Genomic DNA, 19,350 nt, shown 5'->3' with positions numbered 1-19,350 from the left:
CTGTTCGCTTCACTTTGCTAAGCGCTTGTAGCCTCAGCCTTACGGGGATATGAACCAGTGGAAGATCATGTGGTTTTTTTTTGTACCACTCGACTATAGACGCCGTGTTTCTGTATGTTGTATGCGCGATTGCAATGAATGTATGCACTGCATGCTTCACTTTGATGAGTCCTTGTAGCCTCTGCATCGCGAGAAGGATAAGCTATTGCATTTTTGGCTTGCTTGGAGGGTACGACCGATTCCTGATGATGATACTTGTTGTATCATTTGGTCGGATGGCGCGTTTTTTTTTTTCAACGTCATCGGGGATATGAGCCACTTAAGGCTTTCACCTTAAAATGCAATTGCCCAAAGCCCCGTAAGGCAGAGGCTACAAGCACTCAGCAAAGCGAAGCGAGCAGTGCTTACATTCTTTGGAATCACGCATAAAACACACAGAACAGGAGGTCGAAAACTTTCATCGGCTTCCTCGAAGAAACCTACTCGTGTAGTGTCCAGAATGAGCTGCAATGCGTAGGCCACGAGCCATTAGCACTCTCGAAGAGCAGCTCACTTACGAAGCACAACGGCGCGGACTTAGACGAGAGTACGACGACGGCGCGCGGCCGACGCCACCGAAGATCGTGCCCGAGAGGCCGACCGTAAGCGGCAGGCCAGACGGGAGGACGCGTGTCGCGAATCGCAGAAGGCGGCGAAAAGACGTAAAAGTCTCGTTGATGTCGAAATGTTATGTCAAAAGGTTCATGGCTGCCCGCTTTGCGTGTGTGAGTTGCGATGACACGACACCTCTGGTCGCTGTCGGTGACTTCAATGTGGATGTGTCGGGATTGAAAAGGGAGTGACTCGCACGTTTCGTGTTGGAGACAAGTCGCTTGCGATGCCACACCGATCCGGCTCCACCGACCACCCAGCGGCAGAATGCGTTTGCAGTTGCGAGTACGCCGATCAGTGCATATCATAGCGACCACAAAGCCATTGTGACCGTCGTTATAAGTGAGAATGAGTGACGCAATAGAGATACCACAAGTTTTTTTTTTTTTACGACGATGTTTACAGCTCCGCTGCCTTCGCATGGTGGAATGGCGTTGAATTTTTGAACCATTTGATAATATAGTACAAGATCGCATGTCTGGTGGGCTAGTTTGCCGTTTGTCAATGCACTGAAAATGACGCTGTCGATGCGAGCGCACGTGGGTGTAGCTGACACTGTTTAGCAAGTGTATGCTTTCAAATAAAGCTAGTTGCGCGTTGGCGCTTTCCTGTATTTTTCCTTCATTGTGCCTTCATCGTTCGCGCTGTATTTTGAGGCGTTCTTCAAAAAAGCAGAAATTGAGCCTTAGGGAATAAATAGACTGTCCTTTCGCGCATTCAAGATATTCGGTGACTGCAAACAATAGCTGTTTAGCTAAAAAACACCTCGCCTTCACAGCAACTTATAGCGTACTAAACTCGTAAACTGTCGTGTTTTGTCTTTTATGAATGCCAGGATGAAATTTATGTCACTTTTGCTCCAATTTTATACCTGATAGAGCTAAGTTGACGACTATAAATATTTTAATGCTACTCCAGAAACATTCGTCTTTGCGGATTCGATTCGAAGACCGAATTGAATTGGAGAATATTCGAATTGTTATTTGTAACGTCTGAACATTCGTGCACCCCTACTTCGTACCATAAACAGCAACATATTGGCCATGTCATTCTTTAAAACTGTCGGTGTGTCTGAAGAGAGGAATAACAGGACTCGTGCCCCTCTATTAGTGGGTGTGACATCAATTATGAATCGATTGTTTATGTTAGCGATGATGCAAGATGTTCTCGAAATTCGTTTGCTCCAAGGGGGCTAGGCGCACCATGGGTCATCAAGTGCCCAAAACTATACACAAGCAGCAATGATAGCTTGAGGCTGCAAGGTAAACTTGTCAGAATGCGCAGTTCACGTATGGGAGCAGCAGTTATCGCATGTGATACCGCACCTAGTAAAATTGCAGTTATTACACGTAAGCGATTTATGATTTAGAGTCGACAGCTCGAGTCCATTGCGTAAGAGAATTTGAAAATTGCGACGTGGGGGTACATGTAGCACTTTGAAAACGCCACAGGGGTCTCTAGAAGAAACGGCACCTTTGGTCCGGATTCATTAGCACCCCTGAAGGACATTGGAACGCCATGGCGAACTCCGGGCTGTTCTTGACAGCCTCGTTGCAAATAGTTTCTGCGATCATGGTGTCCTCGGATGTGTTAGGAGTGCAGAACAGGTAGCACATGACGACAAAAAACACCTGCAGGCTGTCGAACATTCGGAGCCGCTGGTGACCGCTGTGGGGAAGCGACCGCAGCGCCTCCAGTGCAAGCTTGACAGACGCGGCGTGGTGGTAGAGCTCGAGATGGTCGCTGCGATATTCGGCCAACTCGGCGAAGCAGCGAAGCAATTTCAGGGCCCGCTGAGACAGGGTAGGGTAGCCCGTGAGCTTGGCAAGGAAGAGCCGGAAAATTGAGGTGGCGAAGAGCGTGCCGAGGGTGCCAAACTTGGTCGTTTCGCTCAAGTGCCGCCTGTAGACGGGAAGCATCGCGAAGAAGGGAGGAAGGGTGAGCGCTCCACTTTGGTTGTCGTACAGGTTGTACCGCTGCTCCGCTACGAGGTCCCTGATGTACGTGGTCGGGATGCGGTCCCTGAACGTCGCGTTGACGGTGCTCATGGCAGCGGCGATGTCCATCCAGTTACTGAGCAGCGACGAACGGTTGGACAGGCCGTACTTCCCGAGTGCCTCGTCCGCGACTCGCATGGCGTCCTCGTGGAAGCCGAGGTGGAAGTCGGCCGTGCTCAGTAGGCCGACGCGGCCATTCAACGGCATCACGCGCACCAGTTGATCCGAGACGGCGCTTACCACGGAGCGCACGTAGGCGTAGTCTTCGGCATCTGTTTTCCAGAGGATGAAACGACCGAAGGTAACTTGCCCCACAAGCTTCTCGCTGAGCTGCATGCACTCTGCTCGGCCGCGCCATTCGCTATCCAGGTCCGTTCCGGAGTTGGTCACCTCGTAATCGTACCAGCTGCTGGCGAAGTCCTTGCTCATGTAGCGCATCATCTGTTGCACCACGCACCATCCCAAGTAGTAGTGGAGGCGCTGTTCTCCTAGCGTAGTAAACAACTCGTCCACCTTCCTGATGAGCTCCAAGTTGGCAATGATGACGTGCGCGGTTTCTGAGAGCCCTAGTTTCTCAACGACCGCACGCCATGTTGTCGTGGGAACATTCCTGGTGATTTGAATGAGGCTATCTATGCGGCCGAATTCGACTTCGGCGCCGGATTTTCCCCAGTGTACCAATGCCTGGACAACGGCGCTCTCGGCTTTGAAGAACATTTCGTAGCTCGGCGCTGCGTTTGCGAGTCCCTCATTTCCGGCGTATTTATTCTTGGTCTCCTCGAAGAAACGCGCGTAGGAGCCAGAATGTATGAGCCTATCGCGCGTGCCCTGCCACTCCCGCAGGAACGTCATGTCTGGCGCTACCTCGAGCACGTTTTTCGTGTTGCGCTTAGAAGGCCGTATGCGCAGCATAGAAGTCACTTGAAAGGCAGCGTACATCGAGGCCGCTGTGGCGACGACGTCCGGCTCGGCGGACAAATGAGGCCATCTCACTCCCGCCAGGTGGAGCTGGCGGCGGAAGGAGGGCAGCTCGTCGGTGCCGTCAACCTTTACGGCCGTACACGTCTGGTAGAAAGCAGCAACCATCTGCTGAGCCGTCTGTGCCTGGGAGGGAACGAGCACGCGCGCGAAAATCCAGTGCACGTCTGCCAGGAACTCTCGAAGGTGGCTCCGGTAGACAGACTGATTCCGAGTCTGCGCCCAGCCATTGCACACGTGCGCGTAGAAATTGACGCACGGGTCTCGAGTTTGGTCGACGCTAGCAGCCAGCAGGGAGTCCAGCGCACTGCACGAGGCCGTCGTGCAGACGGTGTCCTGTGAGCCCACGGGAACAGCGAGCAGCAGTACGGCGGTGAGTAGCGCGCACAGAGCGAGCACTGTTACCGCGACGGCCACGTAGGTGAACAGCAGCTCCCGCTGCTCGTCGGCGCCGTAAGCGACGAGGGAGCGAGACTCGAAGGTCTTGGCTCGCACTGCCGCGTCTGAAGAGAACGGTTCCGAGGAGGACAAGATTCCCTGCTGCGTAGAGTGTCTGCGGTAACCATCGGGCGACATGTAACCTGCGACTGGTCTCGTACTTAACTGATTGTCGGTAGGCCCGGCAGGCGATATTCCCTCGCGAGAGCCTACCGATTGGCCAGCTGGTGACACGGGATACGTAGCGTCGATAGAATCTGCAGAGGCAGGTGACGCGATTGTGGGTGAGAATCCGCTATCTCGCTGTCGGGTAGTGCCTCGACCGAAGGTTGGGCTCCCAGGCGCTGAGCGTTTAGCGCCACGACGAGGATATGGGACCCCCTTGTCCTGCGCCAACAGTCCCAATATCTGGGAACGCGAGTGATGCGGGTCCCGAGGAGCAGACGCGGTTCCTTGCAGTGTGTCTTTTTTGGGGAGCGGATTAACAGCCGAAGACGACTTAGCCTTGGGGCTACCGTTGTGCGTTTGCCTCGGATGTCTGCCCTTGCTCGCTTTGGCGCCCCCAGTCATCGCCTTGGTAGAGGAGTGAGGAAGAGACTCGCTTGACTCGCAGGTGGGCGGCAACTCGTGCTCTTCAGTGCCGTCGGAAACAGGGATGATGTCTTTGTTCTGCAAATGAAAACAGAGTTGCGCGGTTGCTGCATGAAACTCACAATAGTCGAAATCTGTTACATTTTAGGCTTAGCGCAAATTTATCAGATTAAAAGTAGGAAGCATACAGAGCTTAATAAGAATGTCGCTTTCTTTTTTCTACTCGGCGACCAAATGTTGCGTGGAAAGGACTGATTCTTTCATCACCGATGCTCTTGGTGGAAACAGCTAAGATAGGATGGAAGATTACGCACCGAGACTTTCCGGCTTCAACAACAATTAAAGGTAAGAATAAGGTTCAGGTAGGGGCCAACTCCGCTGCGCCGATTCAGATACATGTAAAATGCAGAGGTGCTTTTATGAGGCAACCTCTGAACCGATTTGACAGAAGAAAAATGCACGCGCAATGTTTACGAATCCGCAGCTCTTCACCGGAATAAGATATCGCATTTCTGCAAATGCATCCGTTAGAGGCAGTATGTAAGGACGGAGCGAAACTAAAAACGAAATAAAGACGATATTTTTGACGGGAACGGAAACTTAACCGAAATGTTGCTTATTATTTTGTTTCGGAGTGAAACCGAAATATTCTTAAGCGATTTTTTGTTCAGAGGGAAAGTCGGCAATCCGAAACAACCAACGTCAGACAACGTCCTAATTAGCGAGTATACCTCAGGGGCCCACATGAGTGCGTATTGAAAGGCAGGGCTAGTGCGAGCGATAGCCGGCAGAGTGCTCCACTATTCTAAGCCTGCCGCTCGGTGTACTAGTGGATCGGCATCGTAGAAAAAAAACAAGGCTTGCACGCTGAAGAGCCTATAGTTTCGTTTTATACGGGTACAACGCTTTGTTACCTAAGTTTTATTGTTAACTTATATTCGTTAAAGTTCCTTTTATAGGAACAGCGATCTCGCACTTCGTCAAGCACACTCGATGACGTGCTTCTTCTGAGATCATGCTCAGTGCCTTGGCTCAAGGCACTAAGCATGATATCAGAATTCGTAATTCGCTTATTGAGAAAAATAAATACTACGTTTTTATAGTTGCTTTGCTTGGAGAACTTTTGCGTGCGAATCAAGACAGTTATGAAGCGTTAGAGATATTTTTTTTTGTTCCGGAGCAGAACCGGAACGGAACGTTTTTCAGTGGAACAAAACTAAAACCAGAAGGAAAAACATTTCGTTCCAACAGCCTCGTTAGAGCTACTAAAGCGGGAAAACTTGATGTGACAATTGTATTTTACGTGAAATTGTAACACTGTTTATTTGGATATTACATTACAACAGTCCTACTCCCATACTAACGGTGTAATTGAGGTCCACACATAATACACCAATCCTTTCCACTTTCGATCTACCGTAAGGTGAAGTTTGCAGTATTCTGATATCGTTTTTAAGTGCTCAATTGTAAAGCTCCAAACTTGATAGTATCTTTTCTGGGAATTCGCAATCTTCAACAACATTTAATAAAAGAACTACCGCCTTAAACCGTAAAATGCGGCAGCCTGTTACACTCATCTAACACGTGAAGGCGCAATCCTGCTGCACATTCGTAACGCGCCGTCTCTTATCGTCGCGTTGCTGTTTTCGCAGTTCGGCTTCTTTGGCTCGTTTTCGACGCTTAGCTGCGGCTTCGCGCGCTCGTATACTGGGGCCACACCATAGCACCAACGACGTTTCTCTTCGACTTAACGCTGCATCCTCTCAGCAGGGAATTCAAACGTATGCTGTTCTATACGTTGTATGCGTGATTCCAATGAATGTATGCACCGTACGCTTCATTTTGCTCAGTGCTTGTAGCCTCTGCATTACGATATATGGATGAGTCATTGCTGATGACGATCGTTTTTTTGTTCTTGTTTTGTTTTTTTCACGGCGATCGGGGGCCATGAGCCACTTAAGGCTTTGGCCTTAAAGTTGGTTTTCAGCAGCCACACGTTTCTACTTTCTTTCTTTTCAATGCGAGAAACCTCGTTAAATTTGGTGCAAATGTTCCCAAAAGGAACAATTTCACCTTTCCCATTTATTTAGACGGAAGACCCTGGATAAAGCTTACTCATAAAGGGGTCCTGAACCACCCTTCGGGCTTGACGAAAAAAAGAAACTCTCCTCGAGTGACACACGCTGCTATGAACATCTCTGCAAAACTTTGCAGTCGATCCTGGCGCGTGAAGCTGACAAGCGCAGCGTCAAGTCACTTTTACCTCAAACACTCTTTTTTCGAACAAGGCTTTCTCAGGTTTCGAAGCAGCCGGCGGCTTGCATATGTCGCCATATGCAAGGTTTTCATAAGCAGCTGATATTGGCTCATGCCTAACATCAGTCAAGAAAGGCGTTTGGGTGAGTGCGCTTGTTCTTACTGGTACTGCGCATATTTATTGAATCAGTTTATTAACCAGGCTGAAGTAAGCGAAAATCTGCGTTTCGAATTTCGATAAGCATTAGGCACTTCCGGAACTAAAACTATCGTACTATGGCCGACTATCCAACCGCTAATGCTCGGCCGCACTAGCCCGCCATAGGAATAAAATGTTGGTCACACTGTTTATCAGTGTTGTAGCCGTCGGGTCTCGCTAATTTTAGTTTTTGAACAGCCAGCTAGCCTCAAAACACGCGAAAGAGGAAGCTTTAGCACGGGGAGTCCTATGTGGATACATTACATGGGAAAGGAGAATTTCTTGTAGCAAGCGGAGTTTTTATTTAAGCCGTGAATTTTCGTTCGAAATGGTTGAATACCTCTAATTCTTAGAAAACGAAACTATCAAGTTTAGAGCACGAACTCAGCAATGAAAAATGAAATCGCTTTTCTGCAAACTGCATCTAATACATTTCGAGAGAGCAAAATTGGCGGATTATACATGGCTCTCAAATATACCACAAACATGTAAGTGGTACTTTCGCAAAACTCTTTAACATAAGATAAGAATTGCTGTATCAAATTTTTCCGCTGCGATATGTTTCTTTTTTGTCTTTTTTTGCAGAGTTAGGGATTTGTATATTTTGTGCTATTCTTCTAACTCACAAGTTTTCGACAATTTCCGTGACTGTAATTCATCTTTCTCTCTATTGCAACAAATTTCATTAAAATAAGTCCACGGGTTCTGTCATCAAAGCGTTTCTGAGTTTTACATCTGTTTGAACGTAAAACCCCGACCGGCTTTCTGAACCCCACTCATGTATGCATGTATGTATGTATGTATGTATGTATGTATGTAATAATAATAATAATATTTGGGGCTTTACGTGCCAAAACCACTTTCTGATTATGAGGCACGCCGTAGTGGAGGACTCCGGAAATTTTGACCACCTGGGGTTCTTTAACGTGCACCTAAATCTAAGCACACGGGTGTTTTCGCATTTCGCCCCCATCGAAATGCGGCCGCCGTGGCCGGGATTCGATCCCGCGATCCCGTGCTCAGCAGCCCAACACCATAGCCACTGAGCAACCACGGCGGGTCATGTATGTATGTATGTATGTATGTATGTATGTATGTATGTATGTATGTATGTATGTATGTATGTATGTATGTATGTATGTATGTATGTATATATATATATATATATATATATATATATAGAGAGAGAGAGAGAGAGAGAGACTAGCGTCTCTCAGTGGCGCAATATCCCTTCGTGTAATTGTCTTCTATAATATGTATAGTCCGACAGTAAGCGCTGCTGCGAATGACTGCTATTGATTCTGATTTCGAATGAATCCGACTTGGCCTCATTTCGGCGGCTCAGTGAATTATGCGTATATTTATGACCTCTGCGTGCAAGTGGGGATGTTTCCATCCGAAATAAACGCTGTAAATTATTATAAGATGATCTTTTTCATGGGTCGTTATAGCACTGCCTACTGGAAAGAGAAGAAGTACTGAGAGGCACATCGTTCACGTACATTTCAGACGCCTTATCAAAGAGACTCCGCCGAAGGGGTCACTGAAGTCTGCAGATGTCTTTTTTTTCAGGTTCAACAAAGGATGCAATGCAATTTGAAGCCAGGCGAATATGCAGCAATATATTCATTCGCTAGACAAAGGCTATCCATACTATTAGAAATAATTGTTAGTTGGCTACCGCCCATTCTCTTTAAAAAGATACGACAAACTTTGTCCCGTCTATATATTTAAATAAAGGATAATGCCAGACAAGGCCTCGTTCAAAAAAAAAGTGTGAGGAAAAGGTGACTTCGCTTGTGAGCTCCACATCCCGCGAACGACTGCAAAGTTTGGCTGAGATGTCCATAGCAGCTTGTGATACCCGCGGATAGTGTTTGTTTTTTTCACCAAGCCCGAGGGGTCATTCAGGACGCCTTTAAGATGAAGCTTTAGCCGTGGTCTCCGATCTAAATGCATAGGCATGGATAAATAGTTTCTCACCGCAGCCACGCACCAAACTTCGTGAGGTTTCTTGCATACAAAAGGCTAACTCAGAGTTTAGCGGTTGTAATAAGTGGATTCTTTATTTAGGCAAATAGCTTTTATTAAAAATTGTGGAAAATCGCTTAGCTTTAGAAAACGTAACTGTCAAGTTTCCAACTCCAACCCAGCAATTAAAAACATATCACGATTCTGTAGATAGCATCTAATACTTCTTCTAAAGCGTACAAGAATAATGCATCATACATAGCTCTCATATCGTTTTTCATGGCTGAGTTAAGAAATTGCAAACGTGATAGTTTTGTTCATTAAAAAAAATCCATTTTCAATGACATTTATTAAAACATCTACATCCTAAACCAAAAATTCGCTCCCAACAGTCACCCGCTTTTAACGTTTTGTCTTGCATACGACAAACGTCGCCAAATTTCATGCTATGGCTGCCGCAAAAAAGAATTTCCTCTTTCCCATATATTTAGATAGGAACCCCCGAGCTAAAGCTTCCGTTTAAGTGTCTGCTTGGCAAGATAGCAGCCAGCACATACCATGTACAAAGATGTAGATACCTTGGGTCACTGCGAGGAGCAGCTTAAAGAAAATTTAGATAGATAGATAGATAGATAGATAGATAGATAGATAGATAGATAGATAGATAGATAGATAGATAGATAGATAGATAGATAGATAGACAGACAGACAGACAGACAGACAGACAGACAGACAGACAGACAGACAGACAGACAGACAGACGGACGGACGGACGGACGGACGGACAGACAGATAGCTAGATAGATAGATAGATAGATAGATAGATAGATAGATAGATAGATAGATAGATAGATAGATAGACAGACAGACAGACAGACAGACAGACAGACAGACAGACAGACAGACAGACAGACAGACAGACAGACAGATAGATAGATAGATAGATAGATAGATAGATAGATAGATAGATAGATAGATAGATAGATAGATAGATAGATAGATAGATAGATAGATAGATAGATAGATAGATAGATAGATAGATAGATACTGAAGTAGGCTAATAATGCTCATTGCATTAATACATAAAATGAGCATGACCAGCATATACTCTTTTAAGTGGCAAATCGTTCATTATATAGACGCGGGAATTCTATAAAAAACTGAAGACGTGGTTACGGAGCAAATATTAACAACTTACAAAAATATATATATCAACGATAAGACCCACCATCTCAAGGAAAAGTGGGCGCAGCCAGAGAATTGGTCCGCCAAGTGCTAAGGTGCCATAAGAATCACTGAAGATTTGTTGATGCCGTTCAGAACATCTTCATGAGCTCTTGCTTGTATTCGCGAGAAGCCTCTTCCATAGGTGAGTCGATAAGCCACCTAGAGACAAAACGTCAAGAAAAAAAAAGTGCTTTGTACAATAGCCCTAATTAAAAGAGGGCTGTAAATGCCCTCTGAATGAGGGCGTTGGAAACACAACCCTTCATAAGGTTGTCGCTGCCCTTCCTGTATGGAGATAACCTTTCTTTCTCTATGAGAGCCATCGACACTTGCCAAACCAGGAACTGCGAGTGATCGACTTAACCCGAACATTATATTTTGTCGATAACCATCATTCGCAAGTGTACTAGGGCCAACTTGGGGATAATTATGCGGATGGGGAACCAATTAGGTGCGTTCTCACAACGGACACGTCCACTTACCTTCTTTGAAGAACGACGTGGCACTTTGCGCCTTCCAAGAACGGTGGCAATTCTTCTTCTTCCTTCTTCTTGATTCGAGTCCCTCATACCAGCAACCACTTCTTTTTTTTAATGCCGTTGACTCTGCTGAAATTATGCGGCTATTTCGTTTCTGTATACGTCATATTTCTTTGTATTCTTCAAAATGCTTAGACGGAATAATGATAAAGGTTGAGTGTTGCCTTCCGTCTGCTAAGCGCCCTGGAATTCTTTGCAAGCTTTACAGGTCTTGAAGAATGAACTGCATTGACGTTTCCTTAACTTCGCGTGTCTTCTTGATTATGCACTAGTATCTTAGCATGCTGTTCAAAGCGGCCAATCTCAATCCGGTAAATGATTACAACTAGGAAAGTTCGTAGTGAAATGATCAAAAAGCGAGACGAGTTTGCAATTCATGCTGGCAGTGAAGAGACACCGCTGCTCTTTGTCGACTGGAAACCGATACAGCCGAAATAGTTCACAACACGTACGTACACCGTGGCTAGTGATACACGCCGCATGTTGCGCAGCCGAGAGAAATTTCGGCATACTGTAGTTAGTGTTGCACCCAAAGGCTACTCAGTGGTTCCCCGGTGACACTGTTTGAAGTGTAATCACGTAATGTTCTAGAGCAAGCTAAAACATCTCCATATCGCTTGGTAGCACGTGACCCGCCACATATTCAAGCAGTGCCTCGCCAGAGAGAAGGAAAGGCTAGTGGCGCCACCTTTCCTTCTCGCCAGATTCTTCGCCCCACCAGATTGTGTAGGCAGTGCCGCAATCTATGAGCCGTAGGCATGCTATGGCTCATAGATGGCGTGGTTAGTGCCGCGGAGCACGGGCACGCAGGGACGGACCGATACGTACAGCCACTTGCTTAGACGAAAAGGGAATGCCCCTCCTTTATTGGGCCCGAACATATATACACACACAGGTCACAGAGGGCACCACACTCTGGTGGCAGCCTAACAAACAGGGCTGAACTGTGACGACCTCTACATCTACCCCCTTGAACCTTTGAAGGTCAGACTAGAGGGACTGAAGAAGCCAAACGCGTCAAAAAGTTTCACAAGTTCCAACGGCACGGCAGAACAACAGGCCGGCCGTAACGTGTTCGTGTCACACTGTCACTGCGGTCCCTGGCTGCAGGGGACTGTTGCACAGACTGTCCGAAGGGGACCGTTGATTCCACGATGTTGGCAGGCTGAGGTTCCTGATAGCGAACTTGCTGCAGTGGTGGTGGTTCCTCTTCGGAGGCAGTAGGCCCAAAAGGCAGTAGGTGACGCCGGTTGCGCTGTAGGGTGCCACCTCGCTCCATTTCGACCACGTAGCTTCTTGGTCGTTGCCCCGGACTGAGGACCGTGAGGACACTTGATCAGGTCGCACCCAGGCAGGCTGACCTGTTTGGAGTGGCGGTAAGTCTCGAGCTCCATGATGCCTGTTGTAGTTGTCGGCCTGCTTCTGCTTGTAAGCCATGTCCTTGGCGACGACGTCTTTCGTTGGCGGCCAGTTGGGACGCAGCTGGGAGTCTTGCTTTGGGACTCTGGTTCTGAGTTGACGTCCCATCAACAGCTGGGCTATACTAAATCTACTATCGATTCCTAAAGTATCCCGATAGCTGAGCAGAGCCAGATGAGGATCCTTTGACTTTCGAAACAGGTCCTTGATTGTACGCACCATCCTCTCTGCCTTTCCGTTCGATTGAGCGTAGTGTGGACTGGTGGTCCCGTGGTTAAAGCCGTATGATGCTGCAAGCGCCGCGAACTCTTGCGAAGACAACGGTGGGCCATTGTCTGACCTGACTTCTTGCGGGATTCCATGGCGGGCAAAGATCGATTTGAGAGCGTCAATGACTGCCTGAGCTGTCGTGCTCCTCAAGGTCACCACCTCAGAGAACCTTGAGTAATAGTCCACTACCAGGATGGACGTCTGGCCGTTGAGGTGAAACAAGTCCATTGCAAGGAATTCCCAGGGATGTCCAGGTAGGGCCGCCGTGGAGAGCAGGAACTCGGTAAAGTTCACGCGGGTGGAAGCACACTTTTCACAGTTGGCGACGAGAGATGCGATGTCTGTCGAGATACCGGGCCACCAAACTGACTCCCGAGCTAGGGCTTTGGTCCTGTTGATGCACTGATGCCCTTCATGCAACAGCGTCAAGACCGCTGGTCGAAGGGACAATGGGATGGCTATCCGGGCGCCTTTCGGCAGAACACCGTCGCAGACAGAGAGCTCGTCTGCCACAGAGGCGTACTTTGAGAGGTGCTGTGGTAGCTTAGTTTTTTGTGACCAACCATGCTGGCAGTAGGAGGCGAGAGCCTTGCACTCGCCATCGGACTCTTGTGCCTGTCGCACGTCTTTAGGGCTGAGTGGCAAGACTTCTGACATGCAGCCGACTAGCTGTGCTGCAAAAAGTTCGATAGTGTCTAGAGGAGCTGGTGGCTTGTAGGTGATGCGCGACAATGTATTGGCTGTGGCTAGCAGCTCTCCTGGCATGTGCATAACCTGCAATGCACTCCATCTGTTCAGTTGCTTTTGCTGATCTGCACTGAGCCATGCAAAGCTCCTGAGGGGTCGGTGGAAGACACCTTGGCAAACGCTCATTGCCACCATCATGAATGCTGCGAGTGTGGCTGAGTGTGCTTTTCCATGTGCAGTTCCTCATCGCCACCACAAGCACAGACACACCACTAGAAGTGGTTGTCAATTGCATATGTCCACTCCCTTATTGCAGTGCAGCCAGTACTTCTTTGTGTAGCGATCATTTACTTCCGGAAGCCTGTAATAGAATTACGAACAATAAGTGCACCTTGTAACGGTGAAACATATTTGTAGCAGAAACACCAGGAAAGTCTTTGTCAGCATGATAGTCTGGATACGTGATTTCTTTCGCATATTTTAGTTCAACTGTTTCTGTCACACAAACATGTCCCTTAATTTTTGCCACATGCCATACATCAAGGTAGTGTGTGATGCTTGCTTGGTACAATCCCATTTGTGTCCAACGCCTGGGTGGCGGTCTGTAGTGAAGCTTGAAATTTAACGCTGTGATCATTCAAGAACGCAAGTCCTTGTTATACTTTCATTCTCCATTTGACTGTTTGATGCCATGCTTGACTCTACAAAATGAAGGAAATGCATTTGCATGGTAACCACTTGCTCGTGTCAGAAAGGAGCTATACAAATGCAGCACCTAGATAGGGAAAATCAGTTTAGAGGTAGAGGTAGAGGTAGAGGTAGTGTAAGGTGGCACAGTCAGTGTCCCTGCACCTGAAAACTTGAATGGCCTTTGTGAATTTGGCCTTTGTGAATGGCCTTTGTGAAGTAATGTACAAGTCCTCAATTTTGCACTGTTGCCGGAAGAATCGCATCTGCCATCACCACAAAGCTGTATGCTGCCTTCATCAAAGGATGCTGTGACACTTTTTTGATGTTCGTTTCAGACCTGTAAGAGTGCAAAATTTCCATCTCAGCATATGAATTGATGTCTCTTTTTTCGCTGTGAGTAAGCATGTTCCTTGCTGTATATACAAGCTCTTGCAACAGTCTTGTTATTAAGCTTATATCGGTAGCCAAAGTGGCCACACAACCTGCTTAATGTCTCGACAACTAGGCTAGAAGGAAAACTTGGGGAAGTTGGTAGTAATTCATGTTTTCAAAAGTAACAGCACTCAACGAACACAACAGTTCCAGTGTCGTGTTCGTATTTGCTTATGTCCTTGTCGGTTTAGCACTGTTTCTTTTCGACAACTAGGCTTCTTTTTCTGTTTTATGCAGCATTATTCTTACGGTACTTCACGGACTTTCCGGGGCTATTTATTTTGTCACGTAATAGTAACAGTGGAGAAAGCAGCACAACTGTGAATGACAAAACGTTTAGTGAGCGAACCTGTGCTCTCTAAAGCAGGCTACACTCAAAGCACAACGATAGCGGCGTACCCAGTCGGCGATCGTCGAAAATATGATCAGCGGGTCAAGCGCGTCGGCTTTTACGCCTGAGTCATCGAAGGTTCCAGAGTAATCGCTGGTGCCCGCGTGTCTTCCAGAAAGTTCTACACCATTCGCGTCGCACACGCAATCAGATTACACAAGCTTCGGTGACAATAGACCACGGGTAAAAGCATTGATAACATTCGAGAACTGTCTGTAAAGGTTTGGACAGCAAACCTGTCCTGGCTCGTTAGGTTCTGTTTGTCAAATACATGCTTTGTCTTCCAACAGAGCTTTCACCTGCAAGCGCGTGTATTACGCAGATGCATGGGTACATACATCTGTCTCTGCTGCCTATCTTGACACTGTTGCAGCGCTAGGTTATGTATCGCACCCGGCTCCATATGGTAGCGTGACGGAGTCTTTGAGTTGAAGAAATCGGAAGCTCTGAAGTTGGCAAAATAGCCAAGAGGTTTACTGGCACTTGAACAAAACCTGACGTATTGTTGAATAGGAAAAACCGAAAAAGATGAAGTGTTTGGCCACGAGCGTCTGGATGAGCCTCGTTCCATGGCCCAGAGCAGCTTCTTTTCTCTCCGCACCGTCATTATAATACCTCTGTTCAAACATTCCCTCCTGGCGGTAGCCAGTCACACACAGGTTCCAACCAACCAGGACGACAGCCAATAAAGAAGCACTTACATTACTGTCGCAGATTAAATATCGGACCAGCGAACCCCCCCCCCTAATTTCCAGCGGGCACAAAGGCTGAGAGAGGGTCTGGCCGTGGAAATGGGAGAGGAGACCTTTACTCCCAACTGGTCTTCTACGCTGCTTCTCAGTAGAGGGCAGGCACCAGTTCGTGGCGGCATTCTTCCGGGAAACGTCCACGAGTCCTTCACGTCGTCTCGGCCTCCCCTGGAGTGGCAACTCTTTCTTCCCTTTGTGGCGCTTCTTCTATGACGAGGAGAACTCGTTACAGGAAAATGAGCAGCGCCCAGGATCGCGCGGGAATTGTCCTCCGACTATCTTTCCAGCGTAGCTCTCGCATGCTACCCTTTGCATGTGACAAAGAGCATGTTGTCTACTGCAGTCATAGCACCACGCATAGCTTCGGGCGTTCGCATTTTCCACACCTTCTGTAAAGGTATTTCTAAGATATACAGATGATTGATTATGCGTATTTCACAGGGCTGGTCTCTCTGCTTTCACAGTGCATGTTAAAGAGACATACAACCGCTCAGAACATGAATCGAGATAATCCCACCGATTCCCTATCGTATTGGCTAAAATAAGCCAACTTCTTTCTCATTAAACGTGGTTTTATACATTTAATTCATCTCCAAAGGTCGCCATGTATTACCTTTGGCGCCCCACGCGGCGAAAGGATGAAGCTGCATAAGAGGACCACCACGCGACGTTTTACTAGTGTACGCGGTTACTGGTCTTTTTATTAGTATTGAAATGCAGTATACTTTTTATTATTCTAATTTTTTTCTGACTTCCAATGTGCAGATACGCCTTCGTTTGTAGTGAGTTGAAAAGTGGCGCTACCTTCGCCTTCGTTTTCGATGAGTTGGCTTGGCTCGTCTATCGACAGAACAACGACGACGGGGGCCAGCCGTAGGCGTAGACGTAGGCGTGTACTTGGGGGAAAATGCGCTGCAAATATAAGAATTGTATGTACAACAACGCGAACTTATTGCACCAGCTTTTTATTTACAAAAGTGGTTGAAAAGATCAATATGTAGGTTGTTAAGCACATTTACACTCACTCCTGTGAAAGCAGAACGATGGGCGGCTTTTACAGTTTCCGAAGTGGGCTATCGACATCGCTCTCACTCCTCAGCGTTGCTGGAGGAGGGATGCTTACTTTTTAGAGGCTGCTCAGATGGAAAAATTCTGCTTACTAAGTATCCACGCGTTTTTGGAAATAACCGCTTCAGATGTAAACACTACCGAGGGTGAGCTTTGCGCTGCACCATAAAAAACGAGGTCCTTAAAAATCGGTTGTCAGTCCCTTTAACAGTGCGGAAAAGGCAATTCAGTTCACCGTCGAGCAAGAATTAGCATACTGTTGTGTGAAGTGTGCAGTTTCTTTACGTTCTTGTCAAGCGCGGTAACAATGGCCTGTCACTCAATGTCTGTAGAAAGTCTGAGCATACAGGCCGGTATCTGCATTGTAACTCGGTACATCCGCATTCACACAAAATGTATGTTGCTGCTACGCTGTTCCAGCAAGCAAAAAGGCGATTGCGCAAGGCAGGAAGACTACACGCCTGATGCCGCGAACGTTTGTGACGATCTAAATACCTGTGGCTGCCCTTCATTCTTTCTGTCCTCAACACAGAATAAACTGTCGCACCCAGCAAGACAGCCGTTTACATCGGCTCCGAGGAAGCGAGTTGCGATTCCCGATGTCCCAGGCACAAGTGAGGCTATCGTTCGTATCATGCACCGGTACGACGGCGGAACTGCGCATGTGCCAACACAAAAACTAAAGTACGTTAAAGTCAACGTAAATGCTAAGCTGCCACGTGAAAATTTCCCCAGTATATTCTACGTCATATCTTGCGGTCTCTTGACGCAAGTATACCAGGGAGACAAGTGATTTCAATAAACGAGTGAAATAGCACGAGTACGTCGTCCGAAAGCGGCATGTAGACTCGAATGCCCCTGCTGAACATACGAAGTACACAGGCCACCATACTGACTTGGCAAGCACACTTGTTTTATCCAAAGGAGCCCACGTCACGCCTGCATCTAGAATCCTATCACATTCATACCATGGCGCACACGCTGAATAGAAATGACGTGACACTTCTGACGATCTATACTCGCTGCTTGCGTCACTTATTGAAGCGTACTTAAATGTGTTGTCTCTCTGTCATTGATATTATTGTGAACAGGGTACCCGTAAGGGGAGTCGGAACGTCATTAAATTTCAGTTTTACAGCAAAGCTGTCTATGGGGGGCTAGGATCAGGACAAAAAAAAATTACCAACCCTTCCCCTACCCCGAAATGGGGGTAAGCGAAGCTTGTCCTGCGTGCACCTGACCTTCGTCACGGTTAAGTAACCCACAGTTAAATGTGGAGGATTGCCTTCGGCCTCCCGCTTCCTCCGCTCAGGATCTTCTCGTTGCTGTCGGATTGCCTGGGCTCGGGCGGCTCTAACGGCTGGATCTGCGCGCCGACGGCGAGTTCTTTCACGGACGAGTTCTCGCCGCCGCTCGTTGAAGGCTGCCAGTTCCTCGGGGGAAAGCACTAACCGTGGCCGACCCATACGTTTTCTGAGCATTAACTCAACGGCAACGAAGTCGGTGCAGCGCGCGTGAAGCCCTCACCCGCCCTTATCCTCCCCGGCGAGAGCGAAACGCCTCTGATTTGTTGCGCGCTTGGCGTGAGCATGCGCCAACGCAGCTGGAACCCTTGCTAATGACTCACGCTCCGGCGCCGGCGCAGCTGTCAACTCATCAAACCGCCCTTTCCCGCAGCTGCTCTGCTCTGGGAGCAACTGGGTTTTCTGCGTGACCACGACGCCACCGCAAGTTGTGAGCCAACACAAGCTTCGCTTGAAAAATGTGTCCGAGATGTTGACAAAATGCGCCGGAGCGATGAACGCGGTTGCCCAAACGCTAGTCTGTGACGACGTGTGTCGTCATAGATGACACGCATCGCGGTAAAAATGATACTGAAATTGGCTGCTAAGACTATCCTATCATTACGCCGAGTCTCATTTAGTTGTCATAATTACGAACTTCACACTGAAGCTGTAAACGTTACAGAATTCCCGTCTGCTGTCAATACATGGCCGTCTACGGAGGGAGTACGGTTACAGAAAACGGCTGTAACTCTTGTTTTATCAAAACTATCCCGAAACAAATTATATGAAAATTAGCCACTGAGGCGACTCTAATATTACGCCGAATTTCATCTACTTTTCATAATTATGTAGTGCACAGTGAAGTTGTAAATATTGTGTAATTCCCGTCTGCCATGCGGCGGTACTTGCACACGTCAATACTTCATAAAAGAATAAATTAGTCCACAGTGAAAAGATGCATCGTCGTCTGCGTCCTTCAGTAATCATAATAATACTAATAATACCTATATATACATAGATGCGTCGATTGAGGTAAAACACCACAGCTTCGCTGCTCGTCCATCTCCACAGAGTGGAAGGGCTGATGATTTTCGGTCAGTGCATCAATCCACGTTTTAGAGCGCGGCTCTTTGGCGCCCGTTGCTGCGGCGAGCGTCGGCGTCGTGCCTCGTAAACGAGCGAACGAGCACAGCGAAGGATAAAAGCGAACGCGGAGCGCAGCGGGCGATCAAAGACAGCGTGAGCGAAGAGAACGCGAGGAGGGAAGTGGAGGAGGAGGGTTCAGCTGAACCATGAGGTGGAAAGCGGAGGAGAATGGTATAGCGAAACGTGAGAAGAAATGCGTAGTGCCGCGCAAGACGGATTGCGGCGACGATGTCTACGAGATGGCGCCAGAGTAGCGCGCGTCGTTAGGGTACCTCAATGTACTCGCTCGGCTCAGCTCCGTTCGCGGGGGCGCGCGCATCGAGGCACTCTACGCGTCGTCTGTTCACCAAAGCGCTGCCTGAGTA

The 19,350-nt window shown here is 47.8% G+C and overlaps 1 protein-coding gene across 1 annotated transcript; it reads right to left on the bottom strand.

Moving 5' to 3' along the window:
- Window positions 1-1,088: 1,088 nt before the first annotated feature.
- LOC142584875 (endothelin-converting enzyme 1-like) lies at window positions 1,089-10,938 on the bottom strand. Its single transcript, XM_075695193.1, has 3 exons — window positions 10,791-10,938; window positions 10,310-10,467; window positions 1,089-4,733 (listed from the first exon to the last, which is right to left on the bottom strand). Exons 2-3 carry the CDS (start codon window positions 10,310-10,312, stop codon window positions 2,109-2,111), a joined length of 2,628 nt encoding a protein of 875 aa, XP_075551308.1. The 5' UTR covers window positions 10,313-10,467; window positions 10,791-10,938; the 3' UTR covers window positions 1,089-2,108.
- Between the last annotated feature and the right edge of the window lie 8,412 nt (window positions 10,939-19,350).

This window comes from Dermacentor variabilis, chromosome 6 (assembly GCF_050947875.1).
Source record: "Dermacentor variabilis isolate Ectoservices chromosome 6, ASM5094787v1, whole genome shotgun sequence".
Taxonomy (NCBI): domain Eukaryota; kingdom Metazoa; phylum Arthropoda; class Arachnida; order Ixodida; family Ixodidae; genus Dermacentor; species Dermacentor variabilis.
The sequence above is the reverse complement of the archived record's forward strand: the minus strand, read 5'-3'. Positions and strand labels throughout refer to the sequence as shown.